The sequence below is a fragment of the Glossina fuscipes genome, unplaced genomic scaffold, assembly GCF_014805625.2.
Source record: "Glossina fuscipes isolate IAEA_lab_2018 unplaced genomic scaffold, Yale_Gfus_2 117, whole genome shotgun sequence".
NCBI lineage: Eukaryota > Metazoa > Arthropoda > Insecta > Diptera > Glossinidae > Glossina > Glossina fuscipes.
In genome coordinates, this window is record NW_023998460.1 from 59,195 (window position 1) to 77,261 (window position 18,067).

Genomic DNA, 18,067 nt, shown 5'->3' on the forward strand with positions numbered 1-18,067 from the left:
CTACCGAATTAGTATTATGGGGTCGATCCCAAGGAATGAATTCCTTTATTAAGGATTGAACTGACCACTATGGTATTTTTTGGCAAAATTTCCATATATTTAGTCGGAACGTATACTTTAAAAGACGAAATAGGTTTAGATTGAGACGGAGACAATTTGAAAATGCTCACGAGCTTCATATTGACGTGTGGGATTTTTGTAGCCAGATAACTTTTCATATTATCCACAAAGTTGTCAGGCGCTAGTCTCGACATGATTGAGCAACAACTAAGAAAGAAATAAGGTTGAAATAAAATTTTTTTTACCAAGAACTTTAATAAAAATTTTTCGTTTACATACAGAAAAAACTCGAAAGTCAAACCTAGTTTACGCCATACATAATCAGCGCTTTGGTTTTGTTCGTTAACTTTTTTTTTTTTAATTTTGTTTTGATTCATCTATTTGTAAGTAAGCAATTTTCTTTGCAAATTAGTTTATTTTCAATTTACAGTAGTTTGTTTTTATGAATTCAACTCTAAACAACCAAACTAACGCAAAGCGTGAACAATGTGGCCTACGCCTGATTTGTCAGATTTGAGAGAGCGTTTCTCGCGGGTCTTGTGCGTACGTACAGCAAAAATATCGAAAGTCAAAAATGAAACGTAGCTAACACCATACATTAATATTGCTTTGTTTTGTGCCTTATTGTTCATGTGTGATTTCGTTGTATGGTTTCTTATTTACACGTGCGCTAACATCGTTTAACAGTATATGTAATTCTACCGTGGCGAAAAGTGCGAGGACTGTGATATTTGTCTTAATTTACTTGATTGCAAGGATTAAAAGTTCAAAACTTTTAAATAAAAAAAATTTTGTTCATAAAAATGTCGCTAGTGCCTAAAATAGGCCCTTCAATATTAAATGCTGACCTTTCTGATTTGGCTAGTGAATCTCAGCGTCTACTGGATAATGGTGCGGATTATTTGCATTTAGATGTTATGGATGGTCATTTTGTGCCTAATCTTACATTCGGGCATTCTTTGGTGAAGTGTTTGCGTCGCAAAATTAAAGATACTGCATTTGAAACGCATATGATGGTTACTAATCCACAGCAATGGATCCAACATATGGCTGACGCTGGTGTTAACATATACACGTTTCACGTAGAACCCGTGCAAAGTGATATACCAGAAATATGTCGACAAATTCAAGAAGCTGGTATGCAAGTGGGTTTGGCAGTAAAACCAGGCACAGGAGTTGAAGCTGTTCAACAGTATATCGACCTAGCCGATGTCGTACTGGTTATGACAGTAGAACCTGGATTTGGTGGCCAAGCTTTCATGAGAGACATGATGCGTAAAGTGCGGTGGTTAAGAGAACATTACCCAAATTTGAATATTGAGGTAGATGGAGGTGTTGGACCCGGAACTATTGAATACTGTGCGAAGGTATTAAGTCGATTATTAAATATTAACATTAATGTTTTTTTGGAATTTTTTTAGGCTGGGGCTAATATGATAGTTTCCGGCACAGCTCTGATAGAAGCCAATAATCAAAAAGAAGTTATTAATTTATTAAGATCTACAGTACAAACTTATACTACGCCTAACACCAATTTATAATAAAATTTTAAAATTACACCACGTTTACATATATTTAAATATGACGCAGGAATCTTTAGAATCTTTTGCTAAAAGTAGTTGGTTTTTCAATTCATACTCTTCGAAATTTTAATTTTAAAAGTGGAAGATCATCCCAAGGGATAAATTGCTGTTTTTGTCATCTACGCACATTGATACACTTCTGTCTCTAATATTGATTCAAATATGGTTTCCTCGGTCCATTTCAACACCGATTCACTGATTTCTTATGTTTGTACTCATTATTATTATATTCTTACATTTATTACATTATTGTTTTTTGTGGATCGTTGGATTCGATTCAAATTCGCGATGATTTACCTGACTATAGCGGTTAAACGTCGTAAAATATAAATCTATAATTCAGAGATTTAACAACAGGGCCGTAATTAGGCTAAGTAAAAAAGGGTAACAAAAATTTTAGGAGGAAAGAAAGAAGAAGGATTCAATGTGGTGAAATTTATAATTAAGCAATGTATTTGTATTAATGAAACAAGTTAATTTCTTTGAAAGAGAGAGAGTCATTGTAGACTTCGAAAGGACTATTTAAATCTTTACGTATTTTAAAAAAGTTAAATGACTTTCTTATATTTTCAAATGCTCGGCAGTTAAAATCTTCGGCCGCTTCTTTTATGTGGCACCTTCTACATTTGGCATTCAGCGGAGATCCAACCATTTCCGAATAGAACTTACATCCACTTATGCGCCTGTTTAGCATTTGAATCTCACACGAAGTGGCGATGGCCAGTAGTCCGAGGCGAAGTTTGGATTAGTTTTCACATCACATCCCATTTTCACATCCATTATTTTAGAATTGGGAAATTATATTTATAAAAATACAATTTGCTTCTTTAGGAGTATATAGTATAGAAAAAAAATGTGCATTAATTTCATTATTTGTAAGTTAACACTACACAAGAACAAAAAAACCCTCGATACAATATGTTATTCTGTTTTTATTTTACAAAATTTACTAAATTCACCAAACACAGACTCGCTCTTTTTATTCTTTCTCAATTGTCACCAATTCAGCTAAAATAAAATATGCGTTATATCCAAAAAAAAAACAACTGAAGTATCTGAAAAAAGGAAACACAGCAATTATATAAGAAAGGCTACACATATAAATTTTCGAAAACTTCTTGCTTGAATGATGGTTGCTTTCAACAAACTTAAAGGGGACGCATTGGAGGCGATTTTTGAAAAATTAAAGCATATCCTAACAATTTCTATGTTACGATTTCCAAATTTTAAAGGAAGGCTTAAGCTGAGAGCAGATTCCAGTAACTTTGCAGTAATGGTGTTTTAACACTGCCTGCGACGTCCACTTATATCTGGAATTTCTTCTTCTTTTTTTTTGATATTTTATCCAATTAACGAGCAAATGGCAAATGAGCCTGGCATTAACAAATAGCTGACAGCCGGCCATGGATTTGGTTGATAAATTGTGATAAAGCTTCTTTGCGAGACATATTTAATAAAGTCTTTTGAAACTTTGATTTTATATACTTGTTAATTATATATATTTATAAAATGTGTAAGCAAACTTCTCAACGTTGGAAAACTGTGCATGGTAGTATAAAAATTGCTAATCTTTGCTTCCCTGAAAAAATAACATATGCGGCAAACGCAAAGAATAAGTAAACCTTATACCTAAAAAAGTCTTTCATAATTATAAGGTTGGCAAAAGCAAAGAAAGAAGCTACATTTTTAAAATTAATAATAACTTTGATATAATAAAACCCATAACGTTGGAAATTTCTTTTTATACACAAAACATTTCAATAATTATTTTCGCTGCTTTCTTCGGCACCCATTTTGCGCTTATATTTCAGAATTGAATATTTTTGGTTAAGCACACTATAATTACATTATACCTTTTTAGAACTGTTATAAAAAGAGTCATTGAGGAAGGCAATATAATTATAGCCAATAAAAGCAACCCCGAAATAGTTGGCCCAATATTCGCCATCATTCCGCGATTTGAATATGTCTTCGCAAGAAAGGAAACGTACTTTAATGTCTTCTACTTGAATCCATATGATGGGTGTTTTATCAATTGAGTAGCGTATATTCGTTCTCATTTGTTATACATGTATTGTAGAACTTTATAAAATAAGCGTATATTCGTTCTCATTTATTATGCATGTATTTTAGAACTTTATAAAATAAGCGTATATTCGTTCTCATTTGTTATGCATGCATTGTAGAACTTTATAAAATAAGCGTATTCTCATTTTATTTGTGTCCAACATTGAAAAATCAATGTTCATATATTTTATTGAAAATAATCCTACACGCAACGTTGTTTACATATTGAAAATAAACCACGTTGGTGAGCTAACACTTTTTTATTGGTAAATAAATCGTTTCTAAGACAGAGTAAGATAAGAATGGAGAGTAAGTGGAATCAAATAAAATAAAACAAAACAGTACGAGCCGACACGTTATATACTAATTTAGCTTTACAGAAGATTATGTTAAGACGGCATTTTCCCTTTGATCTGTTATTTAACAGAATCGATGACCTTTGATCTGTTAAGTTGGGCATTTAACATTGCCGTTAACATTTTTGTTAAGTTGGGCATTTAACCATTTATTTATTAAAAGCGACTCTGTGCTTTGCCTTTCTAACAGGGAATTTAACAATTTATTTATGGCGCCTACCTCAAGGTGGAAAACCGTTCTTATATGCTTAATGTCTCTTTCTCCGTTATAAAATTAATTTAATGTACAAAGCAGTTGTAGGAATTGAATAATTGCGAAAAAAATGAAAGAAAAGAAACTCCAAAATATTAATGGAGTGAAAAATTGAGAAAAATTAAAAATATTTCAAATAAAAAGAGCGTTTGTATTATTATCTTAGATCTATTTTCATCATAAAACATGAATACATATTATATGACTGTTCACATTGAACCTTTTTTACACGCAGCAAATCAATTGTTGATTTGCTGAATTCCAGAAGAAAAAGCAATAAAAAATATATTTTTAATAAAGGAGAACTGCGACATCAGGTTTTTGCAAGTATCATCTACAGTACCGTCATCAAACAAAAAGCGCAAAAGATCAACAAATAATAAAAATAAAATATATAGAATAATGGCTGAGTCAGTGCATGTGGAACATAGCATGCATGAAATTATCACGGTTTAATTCTAAGCTAACTTGTAAAATAAAAGAAATTAAGAAAATTTTATATGAAAACATAGATTTATAAAAAAGGATAAAGATTAGATACTAAATAAATTGATACTAAATAATTTGTAATTTGTAATAATGCTTAAGGACACTCCGTCCATGAATGAATGCCACGCCTATAAAAATTGTATAAAACTATTCAGGAGACGTACAAGGGGAGATGAATGCATATTTTTGATACATTTATATAAAAAAGATTATATATTACATTTCAACCAAACCATTTCTGTGAATATATATGGAAAGAGAATAAGAGTGATAACGCAGTGCATACTGGTACAGAGGCCTCTAGTAGTAGTAGTCCACCATTCGCTTGCCGGCACGTCCCAGAGAAAGGAAAAATGTATTCTATCAATTAATGGTGTTATCAACGAGTTTTTCTCTTGTCCGACTATAACGTCGAGAACGCGTAAATTTATGTATAAAAATTTTTTTTTTTTTTTGCGTTTGAATTCGGTGACTTTGCCATTTATATATGTGTAAAAAATTGTATAAATTCTCTCTAAATTATAAAAATTCTCTTTCCTTCTGCAATCAACCCTTTTTTCTCCCTTGTGTGGGTTGAAACATGTACACACTCTCAAAATTTCAAAGAAAATTTCTGAAATTCATAAACAAAAAAAAACGCTTAGAGACTAAGAGAGATTTTAAAAATGTTAGCTAAATACATGTTGGAATTTTAACAAAGTAAAACTAGTGATGAATACAAAACATAAAGCAGAAAGACGGAATAACTGAAAATAAGAAACTGAAGAAAATTTATGGAATAGACAAACGGAAAATTACGACAAATCAAAGAATCGAGTGTTTGCGAACAAATTGAGTTGTGCGGTTCGTGGTTACAGTAATATCGGATAACGTCAATAACGCTTAAATTTATGTATAAAAATTGTATTCTTTCTTTTTACCGATATCCGCATGCATCGAACTATGTATGTATACATAAATAATACCTATTAGACATTATAACGCCTGACACGTTATAAATCGAAATTAAAGTTTTCTTTGGTTATTATTACTATTCGCATAGGGAGAAGGTAAACAAGAAATTTTATTTATTGAAAAAATCTACATATACATTTGTCTGCCGAAAAAAACGATAAACGACGACACATAACGCTAAAGTGTACGTGTTTGTGTGAAGTTGGTGTGTCTATAATACATCGCGGACAAATTGAAAAAAATAAAACGTAACGTATTCATAAATGCAACATTTACACATACAGCCTTTGTGTACATATATACATACAATATGGTCTGCTGTTGATGGCTTGTTAAGAAATTGATATCTATGAAGATGTGAAAGTATGCATACATTTGTATATATATAAAGTGGAATTTTGAATTTAAAAAGTATAATGTTTACTTTCTCGGCTATTGTCACTGAAATATAACGTGTTCAAAACAATTAGTAGTCATATTGATGTGAATGAAATATTAGTGATAAACCTTACCAAAAAAACATAAGAAAAAGGTTAAAAAAACTGACAAATTTGGTTAACTTAAAAAATGCACGTATTTGGTTTATTTAAATTTTGTAGCGTTCTCCCTTATTTCTTATTCCTTTCTGCTTATCTTTCATTTTCGCAAGATTTCTTTTTGTAGGCATTTGCCGACAAAATGAGTAAAATAGCAATTTGCTCTTGCGACATTTAATTCTCTTTTTCCTCTTACTCTTAAGGGCAACTAACAGCAGCTACAATAACAACTCGCTAGTTATTATTTCAGAATTTCATTCTTCTTCTTACTTGAACTCGCCGTATAGTCATTAGATAAATTTATATACGTGCGTACGTCTCTGTCGCTCGCCTGGCAATCTATTATGTTTATTTCGTAATTGTAGTTATATCTGAAAGATAATATAACTACAAAAAATTGTATATACGGACAGTATTGCCAGATTAAGGAAAAAATTTAACAAACGAATTGATTTATACATATTGAAATATAAAGTTTTTAATTTTATTATTGGCATTGATGACAGTAACATTTACAATTTATTTCTTTCGTATTTTTTTATGTATGTTTAAGTTTTTCCGCTTTGTCATCTAAGTGTGCTATCGTCACAATTTTAAAAAGATTTAATCTTAAGCATTCAAAATATTCGTTTTTAATTTTTATCGTTGTCAGAGCTATGCAGTCAATTAGCATTTAATTTAAACAAAGTGATCTACATATACAAACAGCTTTTTTGATATTAATTAAAGGGCGTTTATAATTATTTAAAATTCACAAATGATGTTTACCCGACGTCCCATTTCAATGTTTTGGTGCAAATCGATTTAAATATAAAAGAGAAGGCGTTGTTCTCTTTTTTCATTTTAATATAAATTGGCTAAACCAAACAAAATTTTACTAGTAAATAATAAAAAAAGGAAACACTAAAATACGTTCAATATGCTGCCACCGTATAATAAATCATCAGTAACTACAACTAATCGACACCAGCATCGGCCCTACGGCATATCATTGTTTTCGTCTTACATATTTAATTACTTTAACAACAAATGGATTTGGATTGCTGCATTGCTATTTGGATTGTTAATAGTCAATGTCAACGCTATAGATGAGGTAAGTTTTTCCTTTCTACTTAAAAATTTCCCTCGTTGAGAATTTATATAATCTTATTACGAATGTTTTTAAGCTGCATATTGGACATCTTTTTGTACCCATCATCAAGATGCATATTTATTTTGTGAAAACGTTTGGAACATCAAGAGAGAAGCTTCAGCGATATCATAAAATAATAGTGTTGATTTTTAAATTTTGAATCTATGTCTATCAGAAGTTCTTGCACGCAATTTAGTATTGAAAATGTGCCAAATTTTTCGAGCAAAGCAAGAAGGAAAAATGGGGTTTTTATGAATATAGCAATATTCTGTAACTGGTCTTTCGAAATATTACGAAATTAAATCTGAAAAAGGCTTTTATTCTCAAGGGAATTCAGTCCACCAAGTACTACTAAGTATTCCACCAATTCACCAAAATTGGAAAATGTAGATTCGTTCATTGACTTGGGTGGTTGATTGGATCAAAAGCTAATTTGCACATTGAATGCTCCTTAAATAAAACTAAATAATACTTTTATTAAACCGTGGTCAAAAACGCTCGGCAACATATTCAAATGCAAATAAGCTATACAGGATAGGTATCCTTTCTGCAGGTGTTATGTAGATTCAATGGAATCTATGACGACAGATTTCTTCTGTTAGTCTTACCGTCACTTAAGGAATGTAGATTTATCCTTGGTGTTCCCTTCTTAATTATAAATAAATAATAAAATTGACCCTACGGCATTACTTGGCGAGATAAATTTTAATGTTCTTAATCGGTATTCTAGGAACCTAATTTTCTTAAAAGTCAAGCAATGTAGATATAATTATGAGCTTTCCAATCCATTTAGAGGCTTTTGCAAAAATTTAAATGATACCTTTAATTGAGTCTTTAGATTCTCTAAATTCTATCAAAGCAATTTATTTTTTTTCCATCATAGTTTGAAGAAGTGAAGAATTTTATGTTGTGCAACCATTTAGAAAGCCAAACAGGCCAAATGGCACTAGACTAAGAGCCGGAATTCTTATAGTTCTAGAGGATCTACGGGAGTTAATCAGTTTGAAAAAATGAAAAGAACCGATAAAACTGAGTTCAGTATTAAAATCTAGTTTTTTAATATGGAAAAAGTTACATCGTTATCAATTATTGCTATTATTTACCATAATATTAATCTTTTCTACAGTTTCTTAATCGTATCTAACATAAAGAACCGACCTTAAAAACTAAAAAAATTTCGTCGAGCACACATTTTGTTCCATATATAAGCACTTTTAAAAGTGTTAGAAAACCTAATGCCAGCTATGTATCGTTGGAAAGGATGTTCATCAAACATTCACGCCATTCGTTGGGTTTTTTTGCGCTGTCGGGCTCAGCCATCCGCCAAGAAAGCATTCGCTTTTTCATTGTCGCGCTTGGTATTGTAGAAAAAGGGTTTCGCGTTAATTTTTAACGAACTAACATAAAGTGACGTTTCGTGAAGTATATTTTTTGCAGAAGATTCCTAGTAGTTGCATTTTAAATAAAAATTCTTTCAGAGCTTTTTTTAACGAAACTCTGTTAGAGGCCTAGCCGACGTCTGTTAAGACGTGTGGATAATGCCTTTGCTAATTAAATTCAAATATAATTTTCGACCAAATTTAACGACATTAATTTTTTTATCAATGATATTATTGTTCTTCATCTATCTTCCTCATAAAATGCCAAAAATTCGCGTTTGTTGCCATATAGGCTTATTTTCTCGAGGGCACTATCTTGTCAAAATGTAATTCACTTCATTTGAACGACCTTTTTATCCTATAGAAGCTTATTTTCCAGGCGTGGTAATATTTGAGGTTTATCAAAAAACTGTCCCGTCAGATCCTACTTTTCACATTAGTCGTGTCCCAAAGTGCTATTACTTAGCGGTTTTTGTCGATAATGGCACTTCCGAAATAAAACGTGACGATAAAGCTGATCATTTTGAATAGCGTCCGTCCTCGCTCCAAAGCGCGCCAGTGTGACAAACTTTGTCGAGATATACCCGAAATTGGGATGCACAGGCTAGACTATTTACTTATCTTCAGTTCTTATGGTTGTTACATACGCACAGCTTAGTAAATTTTGTATCACAAACGGTGTAGGAGATAACAAAGTATGCGGTGCAAAAATAAGTATGAAAAAAACGTTCCATGCTTACTTAAAGTATCACCGGCTACACTTTACCACCATTTACTACACGTAGTAGCAACCAACAATACTCGACCACCATTCATTATAACGCGTATTGAATTTCCCACCAATGAATGCCATTATGCTAATATTATCAAAACCTTTGCATCATCCAAAGTGAAGAAATTTGTTGAAGCCCCATAATGAATCGCGATAAGGTCAGTGGTTCCACTTGTCCTTTTTTTCATCCTTAGTTAGAAATTTTAAGTTGGAAATTACTACAGTATGTAATCGTTATTTACATGCCACCTGCCATTTGCACGTCTAACCTTTTTTACTTTTGAGTAAAAGGTGCTTTCGCTAACGTATTGTCGCATCCGCATACATCAATAATAGAGAAATAGTTCAGTTAGTTATAATCTAGCTAATTAGATTTTCGCTATTCACCAGTTTTCCTAGCACTTGATGAGGCACATGTATTTTATCTTAGATATACTTAAGCTTTAATTTAGCTACTGTCCATATAGTCGGACGCATGTGTGCAGACATGTTCTGATGGTATCAATAATTTGATACAATGGTATCAAGTCTAGTTATCTATCTATGATTACACGTATGCGCGTTGTTGTTAATGTTATGCTTTATTTGTTGTTTCCTAGCATGTACTGAATACAAAGCCCAATGCAATGAGCGCAGTACAACACACCAGAAAGCTCGTTTAATCTTATTCTATTCTAACCCATCCCAATTACATTCTCATAACGTGTTTAATCTGTTCGTTTCTTTATATTTTTCTCTCAATTTTTTTATTATAATTTTGTTTTTTCTATAAAGCGAGTTTTATTGGTTTTTGTTCTTGTTTTCGTAGCAAAGTGCGTTACTTTTTTTTGTTTTAAAAAAATTTGCTGATAAAAAATGTATTAGCGCTGATTTCTGATTGCATACGACATTCGCTTAAAAAACGCTTAGCCATCGATGCGACTGATAATATTGTCATATTGACGTTACGTTTTAGGTCATTGTGAAGCTTAACAAAAATTGCTTAGAGATGGGAAGTGAAAAATAAGTTCTGTTTCTTTTACGACCTTTCTCACTTTCATTTGCTTCCTGCTGCATAAGATGAGTGAAGAACAAAACCGAGGCTTTCATTAGGCAATACTTTCTAACAGCTGGGGTCTTCCATAAAGATTGAAATCTCTTGAAGGTATTCACAAATGTTGTTTGCGAGAATCGTTGAGCAAGGACCTTCTTGCACCTTTGACCTCAATTATTGAAAGAACAGTTTTAACGTAATGCTTTGTTTATATTTTTAACCTTGTTAAAGCTCAGGCTAATGATACAATAATCGGAATTCTCAAAATGGAAAAATACGTTTCAAAATTGGCAAAATTATTTCAAGTTCTTGCGCCCGGGCTGTCAATCCATCAGAACATCACGTTTGTCGATTCCACCTTATAAAGTTATGTAATTGAAGATATAGAACTTTTTACATTTTTATTTACTTTTTATTTGAAGGTCATCTATTTTTTACTTCTTATTGAAAGGCCATCTATTACCTTTCCAACAGTTTGACAAGAAAAAAAAGCATTACACTTCGCATTTCGTCAATATGATGGGTAGATGTTTGTTTTATAGGCTGTGAAGAATTTATCCCCAGCTTTTCTTTCCTATCGAACGCACTTCTTCTTTTATGTTGCGAATCTCTCCTATTGCGTACATCGTTCGACCTGAAGTGCGAACCGACCCTTGGGCGAAGAAAAGAAACACTGGGGGTCTTAGTTTTGAAAGCTCACCCATTTCTTGTTTTAAATTAATTCCAAGGCTACATTTATTAGATTGTCATATATCTAGTTTAATGAAGAATACGCTAACTTAATGAAAAATATGCTAGCTTAATGAAGACTTTTCCTCATTTGAAATCGAACTGCGAGCCAACAATAACTGCTTCATTTGGAACCGTCATAGGTCATTACACAACTAATGTGTTTAATTCTAACAAACATTAGTTAACTTTCAGCTGTGCAGAATACACAGCATAAATGAAAGCGAGAGTTGAATGGTTCATACGTGATAAACCGCTCACTTTTATAGCTTTTAAGGATGCTGCCTACCTGCAAACATTCCATCAGTGCTAATTGGTTATAAGTAATTTTTAAAACCGGTTCTTTTAGCCATCATGATGTTATCATTGACAAAAAAGCTTGGCGAGAAATATTGTTACAGCCATAGAGTTACAGCCCAACGAGAGCCTAATGTTCAATAATATCTTTGCCATATCTAAAAGCAACTCTTATGCTATACGACCAACTTTTGCGATTATTCAAATCTAACTTAAGGGTAAAATCTGTGATTAATTCGTTAGCTTGAAATGTATGCAAAAAGAGACAGGAAATTTGAGCAGTGCTCACTGCATGGATTGTATACTCTTATGTGAGAAGTTAATAAGAAGGTTATTGGGAGAACGAGGGCAAATTACAAAAACTCTTTGTAGTGGATACAAAACAGTCCCTTTTTTTGTAATTTTTTTTTTAGTGAATGCTGTTAAAGAATATCTTAAAAAATAATTAATAAACATAAAATCAATATTGCGGTCTTAAACAATTCGTTACTTTCGCAAATATTGCAAGATATAAAAACAAATATCAAATATTGAATTTTAGTGGAATTCAGAACAACGACTAAACAACAAGTTGTAAAAATGGCAAGAAAAATTTGCAGATAAATAAAATTCGAAGCATAAAATGATGATATGTAATTTTGTTTTTATATCCGTAAATATTTGCGCAGAACAATTTAGCTAAAAAACTAAACAACAGCGATAGCAACCAAAATAAAAAAAGAGACTTCCCACAGAATTTCTGTTATTAACGCTGTATAAAAAAAAATTTGTGGCGCGCCGCATTTTTAGTGTGCTTTGCCGTCTGTCGTTTATTATTTTTGCGCTTCTTTTATGCTCTTTCTTCTTATCTTTGCTTCTCTGTAGTTTCTTCTCGTTGTAAATAAGCATATGTTTTTAGCCAAGAGATAGCAAGGTTGGGGTACGGTAGCGGTATATATATACATCGAACGTTATAAATTTCCGTGTATGTAAACGGGGTTGCCCATGTATGTACGTTTATTTTAAATTTTTGTTACTTCTTGGACTTTGATAGACCGTTCGTTAGGTAACCCTGAACAGTCTCTCAGTCAAGTCATGTTATGTCAATAATTATAAAAAACATTCTGTTGCCATATTTCATTCCATGTTTTTTAATTTTTGTCGGTATGTTTCTTGGTTCGTTCGTACGTTCGTACGTTCGTTCATTATTTGAAAAAAGGAATTCTTTATTTTCCCTTTTATATGTAGATTTTCTTTCGATTCTTTAATTTGGTACTCTTGCATTGCAGCACTGTTAATATTTAGTTGTCGTTTGCATACCAGTCGTATAGGTATACGATTGTGTTCGCGTCCGTTTATTTTTCTGTTCTTGACTTTTTTTTTTGGTATTTTGTTGTTAATGCATTTTTTTATTAAAACTGGATTTCTTATCAGTCAATATGTAGGGTCCAGTGTGCGAGTTGTACATATATGCGCAAAACCTTCGGAAAAGTTTTATAGTAAAGATTTTTCAATAAAAATGCACTAAAGATATTTATTAAGCACTTTTCCTATTTATTTAATGAATATTTCAGGATTACACGTAAACACCACTATTTCTGTCTTGCCGTTGTTATATCGTGTTTCTCTATACATCTTTTAGTTATAGTTAGGTCATCTCAAAAGATATTAAATCTACTTTGTATATCAAAAGCGGAAAATTTGAATCTCCAGCACGCTTACGGAGGACGTCACATTCCATTTTCTAGAAAATTTTTGTTTGTTGAGTTATACATATTTTAAAGAAGAGGAAAAAAGTCAAGTGGAGAAACTTTCTTTTTCCGCTGAGCGTATTAAAGAGAATACTTGTATTGAATAATTTTCTGCTGAAAATCTACAGACTGACCGATCTCTGCTTCAATGTTCTACGTGATATTTTACGGTATTGAAACTGCAGACTAGTGGTTAAAAAATGTAAAAGATTGATTAAAGATAAGAACGAGCTTTTCTTGAACCACAAGTTTTTGAAACAGTCCGCGCAAACTCTATTACAATTTTCATTCATATAGTTCAAATTTCCAAGTATCCACGTAAACCACGTATCGGATAACTTAGTTTAAACATTTCTTAATGCCTTTTTTTTGTCAAAAATCGAACTGTTTGCGATACAGATTTATAGACTAGTATATTGAATGATTTCTTTTTGGTTTTTTTTTAACTCAAACCACGTAAAAAAGCCGCACTCAAAAACTAACCTGTCCGTCTAAAAATCAATATTTTTAATATCCGGTACAAGATTACATGTAGAATAATTTTTTCCTTTTTTTTAAATGGAAATTTACAGCAACAACATAATGGGTCGCCAAAACCCCTAAATCAAGGAACCTGGCTTCGGCTATACTGTCATTTTTCAGAAATAATTGTTTTTTTTACTTCGTTTTTTATATTTTTTTCACTTTAATAGTCTTCACGAGTGTCATTATTCTAATGCCTTTCCTTCCATCACCAAGAATTGACAAAAAAAGACTTTTTGTAATCTATTACAGTTTCGCCCCTCAAGTGACATTACCTCATTCATTCTTTTTGGTTCTGAACTAGGTGCTTAGGTAGTGCTAATGTTTCCATTTATTTATTTAGTCAACAAGTAGTTTTAGCTTTAATATTATGTATGATAAATAATATTAGATAGTTATACTAAGCTATTATAGCTGTAGCTGGATTCTTGATGTAAAAAATAACAATCTAAAAATATAATGAATGCGATAGCTAATGTTCACCAACTCCGTGTAACGCTTACAAATTGATCGCCGAAATGTATATATTTCTTTACTTATAAGCAATTTAGGCTTTATCGCTCGCCCGTTGGTGGAAACCAGGGCAGGGGGTAATCACCTAATTGAAAGTTAGCTGAATACTAAGCTACATTTTCCTTATGTGTTTATCCCCAGATTCTTTTTGTGTATCTTTTATCCTTAACAGCAGTAATGTTGTTAATTAGTAGTCATTTGACACCTCGCCCTTTCATTCTCATTATTTGTGCGGGCAGACGACGAGTAGAGTAGTCTATATGGATGGTATGGAAAATTGAATAAAATACGTTAAATGTATGTTTAAGCAAGTAAGATAAATAATAACAACTTTCTTCTTATTTCTTGATGTGAAAATTGTCGTTGAAATTTGTCAAAGCATACGGAAAGTATAAGGTTTAGGATTATATATATTCTGCCATGCAAACTTTTGAAAGAATGTGACGTCATGTCAAGAAATTTTTAACAGAATTTTTTTCGCACATGTACTAAGTACGAGCAAGCAAGCATACAAATAGCTGCTAAATAACTCTCTCTTCTCAAACATTAGATTGCGTATTTCGTCTTCAAACTTTAACAGACACATAAGTCACTTGCTCGCACTTCAACAGAAATGAACGTCGGTTTTTTTTTTAAATAACTGCGTTAGCATTGCCATTGATAGCATATACACAAAGAGTGCTCTAGATTTTCTTAATCACAATCTTGAAGAAAATTTTGAAGCGCTGATATATTTAGTTGTGCCTTCTAACGTTAATTAACAAATACTTTATAATATATAAACTTGAGCTAACGGGAGTATCTAAGAAAGCGATTTTTTCTTTAGGTACTTTTTCTTTTATAGCTTTGAATAGAAAGATTTATTTAACTGCGCCAATTACCATTTACACTCAAAAAACTAGGAATCCCTTCGAACTTTTACCGCTCTGGCTTACCCTTATTAAATGTATCTTATTATTTGACTTTAAGATGCGTTAACAGTGTTTAAATAAACGTCAGTTAAAGAAAAATATCGCAAAGAACAAACAAGACTGATCAGACTGTTAACTGCTATCGGTTGCCAAGCTTTTGAATGTTTGCGATGGTTCCATTTGCAATTTGGTCCTTTATTGGTTGTGGGTGTGGCTCTATGGTAGTTGTGTACATGTTTTTTTTTTTCTTCTTATTTGTTTTATTGTACTTATACTAGCTATAAATATTAATTAATTTAAGATTTACTTTGAGTCTATTCAACTCGACTGTTTATTTGTTTTAGTTGAGTTTCATGTATAACTAAATAAAGTAAATAAATAAATCCGAAGCCATCAAATCCGAATAGAATAAAAAATATCTTTCTGAAACAAGATTAAACATCTATGCGTATTAAAAAAAAAAAAAAATAAAAGTTCACAATCGGTCATTTATTATAAAAACAGAACAAATTTTTACTTTTGTTAGCTTCAATACAACTTCCATAGAATATTTATTATTAAAAAACCAGCTGGTTACATGAAAACCACGTTCCAAAGCTGTTAACGGTTGGGCTGTTACCGTGTTTTCTTCAAATTTCATTTATAACATTGCATCATCATTTCTACTTCAAATCCTTGATGAATCAAAATCGAAGTTAAAACTACGAACTAAGTTGACATGCAATATCATGCTGCTTTAAAAGGTCTCCAGGTATCTAAGCAACCGTCATATGGACATTCTTCTTCTGGATTGTTTATAAGTACTACAGATAGGGGTCTTCAGATTACATTGCTAATTGACAGGTAGTTCTACGTTCACAAGTAGCCTTTCTCGAGTTAGCGATGCGCAGAAGTTTACTTGCTAATCTTTTCTCAATCCTCCTAAAACATTTTTGTGAAAACAGCTTCTCAGTATTTCTTATATTATATATTGAGCTTAATTACCGGATTATATTTTTTTATTTTATTGTTTTGTTTATTTTATTTTATTTTACCCACTTATGCATGAAATTCAACTAAACAAAATTAGATGTCGAATTCAAGTACATCTTAAGAGTAAATCTTATGCTAATTGTTTTAAAACTAGTATACAATATAAAGGAAGAAATGAAAAAGAAGAATAATAAAAACAAAGTAAGTCAAAAATAATAATGCATGTATAAATAAATGAAAAGAAACAAAGTAAAGAAGAAAAAGAAAGCTACACAGTTAGCACAGAAGCACACCCGCAACAAGAACAGATCAAGGTTGCAAGTGAAACCCTAAACCATTGCCAACATGCACGTTAAAAAATCGAGATATTAAGAATGCAAGTTTGTTTAAGTAAGACATAGGTAAATCGCGCGTATTAAGCAAATTGCTTTAATAGACTCTGAAGAATCCGATATTGAGAATAAGAGATAGATATCATTTAGGTTCCTGCAAACAACTCTGAGCGGGCTAACCAGCTTGATTAACCTTAATCGAGGTAAAGTGGTTAGAGAAGCGGTTAGGGATACTAAAGCTTATTTCAAAAAGTAATGCAGGCCAGTCTGTACTACCATTTATTACTTTGATCAAGAAGGAAACGCCGAGAACAAATGTACGTTTTTCAGGTGCCGGTAAGGAAAACAGAAGCTACCTACTTTCATAGGGGAGAAGAGAGCCAATCGGGTCCCAACACAAATTCCTAATGGCAAAAAGCAAGAATTGCTTCAAGGAGACCACACAACAGAGGCATGCTCGAGTGTAGGTCTAACCTCTTTATAAAACCAAGTGCGGATCTAGCTTCGCTTAAGGAGAGTTCAATATGCAAGTCAAAATGTAACCTATGGTCAAATAGAACGCCTAAATTTGTGAACGAATCAACGTCTTCCAACTTGTACGAGTCAACGAAATATTGAGCAGTGAATGACTTCCTTCTTGAGAAAGAAAGGTTCTTACGTTTATTTAGATTTAGTTTCATAAGATTCAACGAGCGCCATGCAATCAAATTATTTATGCCAATTTGAAGCTGATGTGATTGCGATTCTAGTAGAGAAATATACGAATTAATGGCAAATGCTGAGTCACAATTCGCTCGAACAGCTTAGGCAAGACACTCAACTTGGCTACGTCTCTGTAGTTCTCAACAAGTTGTCTACTTCCACTTTTGTGAATAGAAATGAGGAAACTATTCTTCCAATACAAAGGAAAAACACCTAAATTCAAAGACTGGTTAAAAATTTCAGAGATAGCAGCATATAAATCGACAGCGCAAGATTTAAGTACAATTGGTGGAATTCCATCAGGTCCAGGCGCACAGAGAGCTCAAGCCTTTAAAAACATCATCTTCCGCAATAACCAAATTAGGAATTGAAACAAAATTAGTTATCGGATATGGGCAGTTTGATGTGAAATTGGAATTAACAGTCTAAGAGTTTCGTCGGAAGTATTCAGCAAACAGATTTGCGGTTCGTATATCATCCGAGGAATCAGAGCCATTAAAAGAAACACGCGAGGGATTTCTGGAGATTTTTCTTTTGGAGTTGAAAAAGTATTTAGGATTAGCAAACAGAGATTTAATGAACTGAATAAGCGAAATGGTCGAAAGCAGAGCCACTTTTCGAAACTTTGAGAAACTTGTTTTTCTATTCTTCTAATATTTAGTTGTCTTATTAAACCACGAGGGACACATGCTCCGAGGACGGGGCTGATTGATAGGAACGGACGCAAAAATAGCTAGAGTTAATA

General features: G+C 32.3%; 2 protein-coding genes across 9 annotated transcripts in view; both read left to right on the plus strand.

The window, feature by feature from the left end:
• Positions 1–523: 523 nt before the first annotated feature.
• On the plus strand, positions 524–2,512 carry LOC119640293 (ribulose-phosphate 3-epimerase). Of its 2 annotated transcripts, none has more exons than XM_038038212.1 (2): positions 524–1,427; positions 1,482–2,512. In XM_038038212.1, the coding sequence occupies exons 1-2, from the start codon at positions 864–866 to the stop codon at positions 1,599–1,601; spliced, it is 684 nt and encodes a 227-aa protein (XP_037894140.1). In that variant the 5' UTR covers positions 524–863; the 3' UTR covers positions 1,602–2,512. The 2 variants fall into 2 exon arrangements, with proteins under 2 accessions (XP_037894140.1, XP_037894141.1); XM_038038213.1 differs by having other exon boundaries at positions 529–1,427; positions 1,501–1,595.
• Positions 2,513–5,636: 3,124 nt separating this feature from the next.
• LOC119640284 (syndecan) overlaps positions 5,637–18,067 on the plus strand; it is a 295,304-nt gene continuing 282,873 nt past the window's right edge. For 2 of the 7 annotated variants that reach the window (XM_038038195.1, XM_038038200.1), the window contains exons 1-2: positions 5,781–6,125; positions 6,951–7,391. In XM_038038195.1, the coding sequence (XP_037894123.1) occupies positions 7,218–7,391 (174 nt within the window). In that variant the 5' untranslated portion in view covers positions 5,781–6,125; positions 6,951–7,217. The other 5 variants (XM_038038198.1, XM_038038196.1, XM_038038201.1 and 2 more) reach the window with 5 other exon arrangements.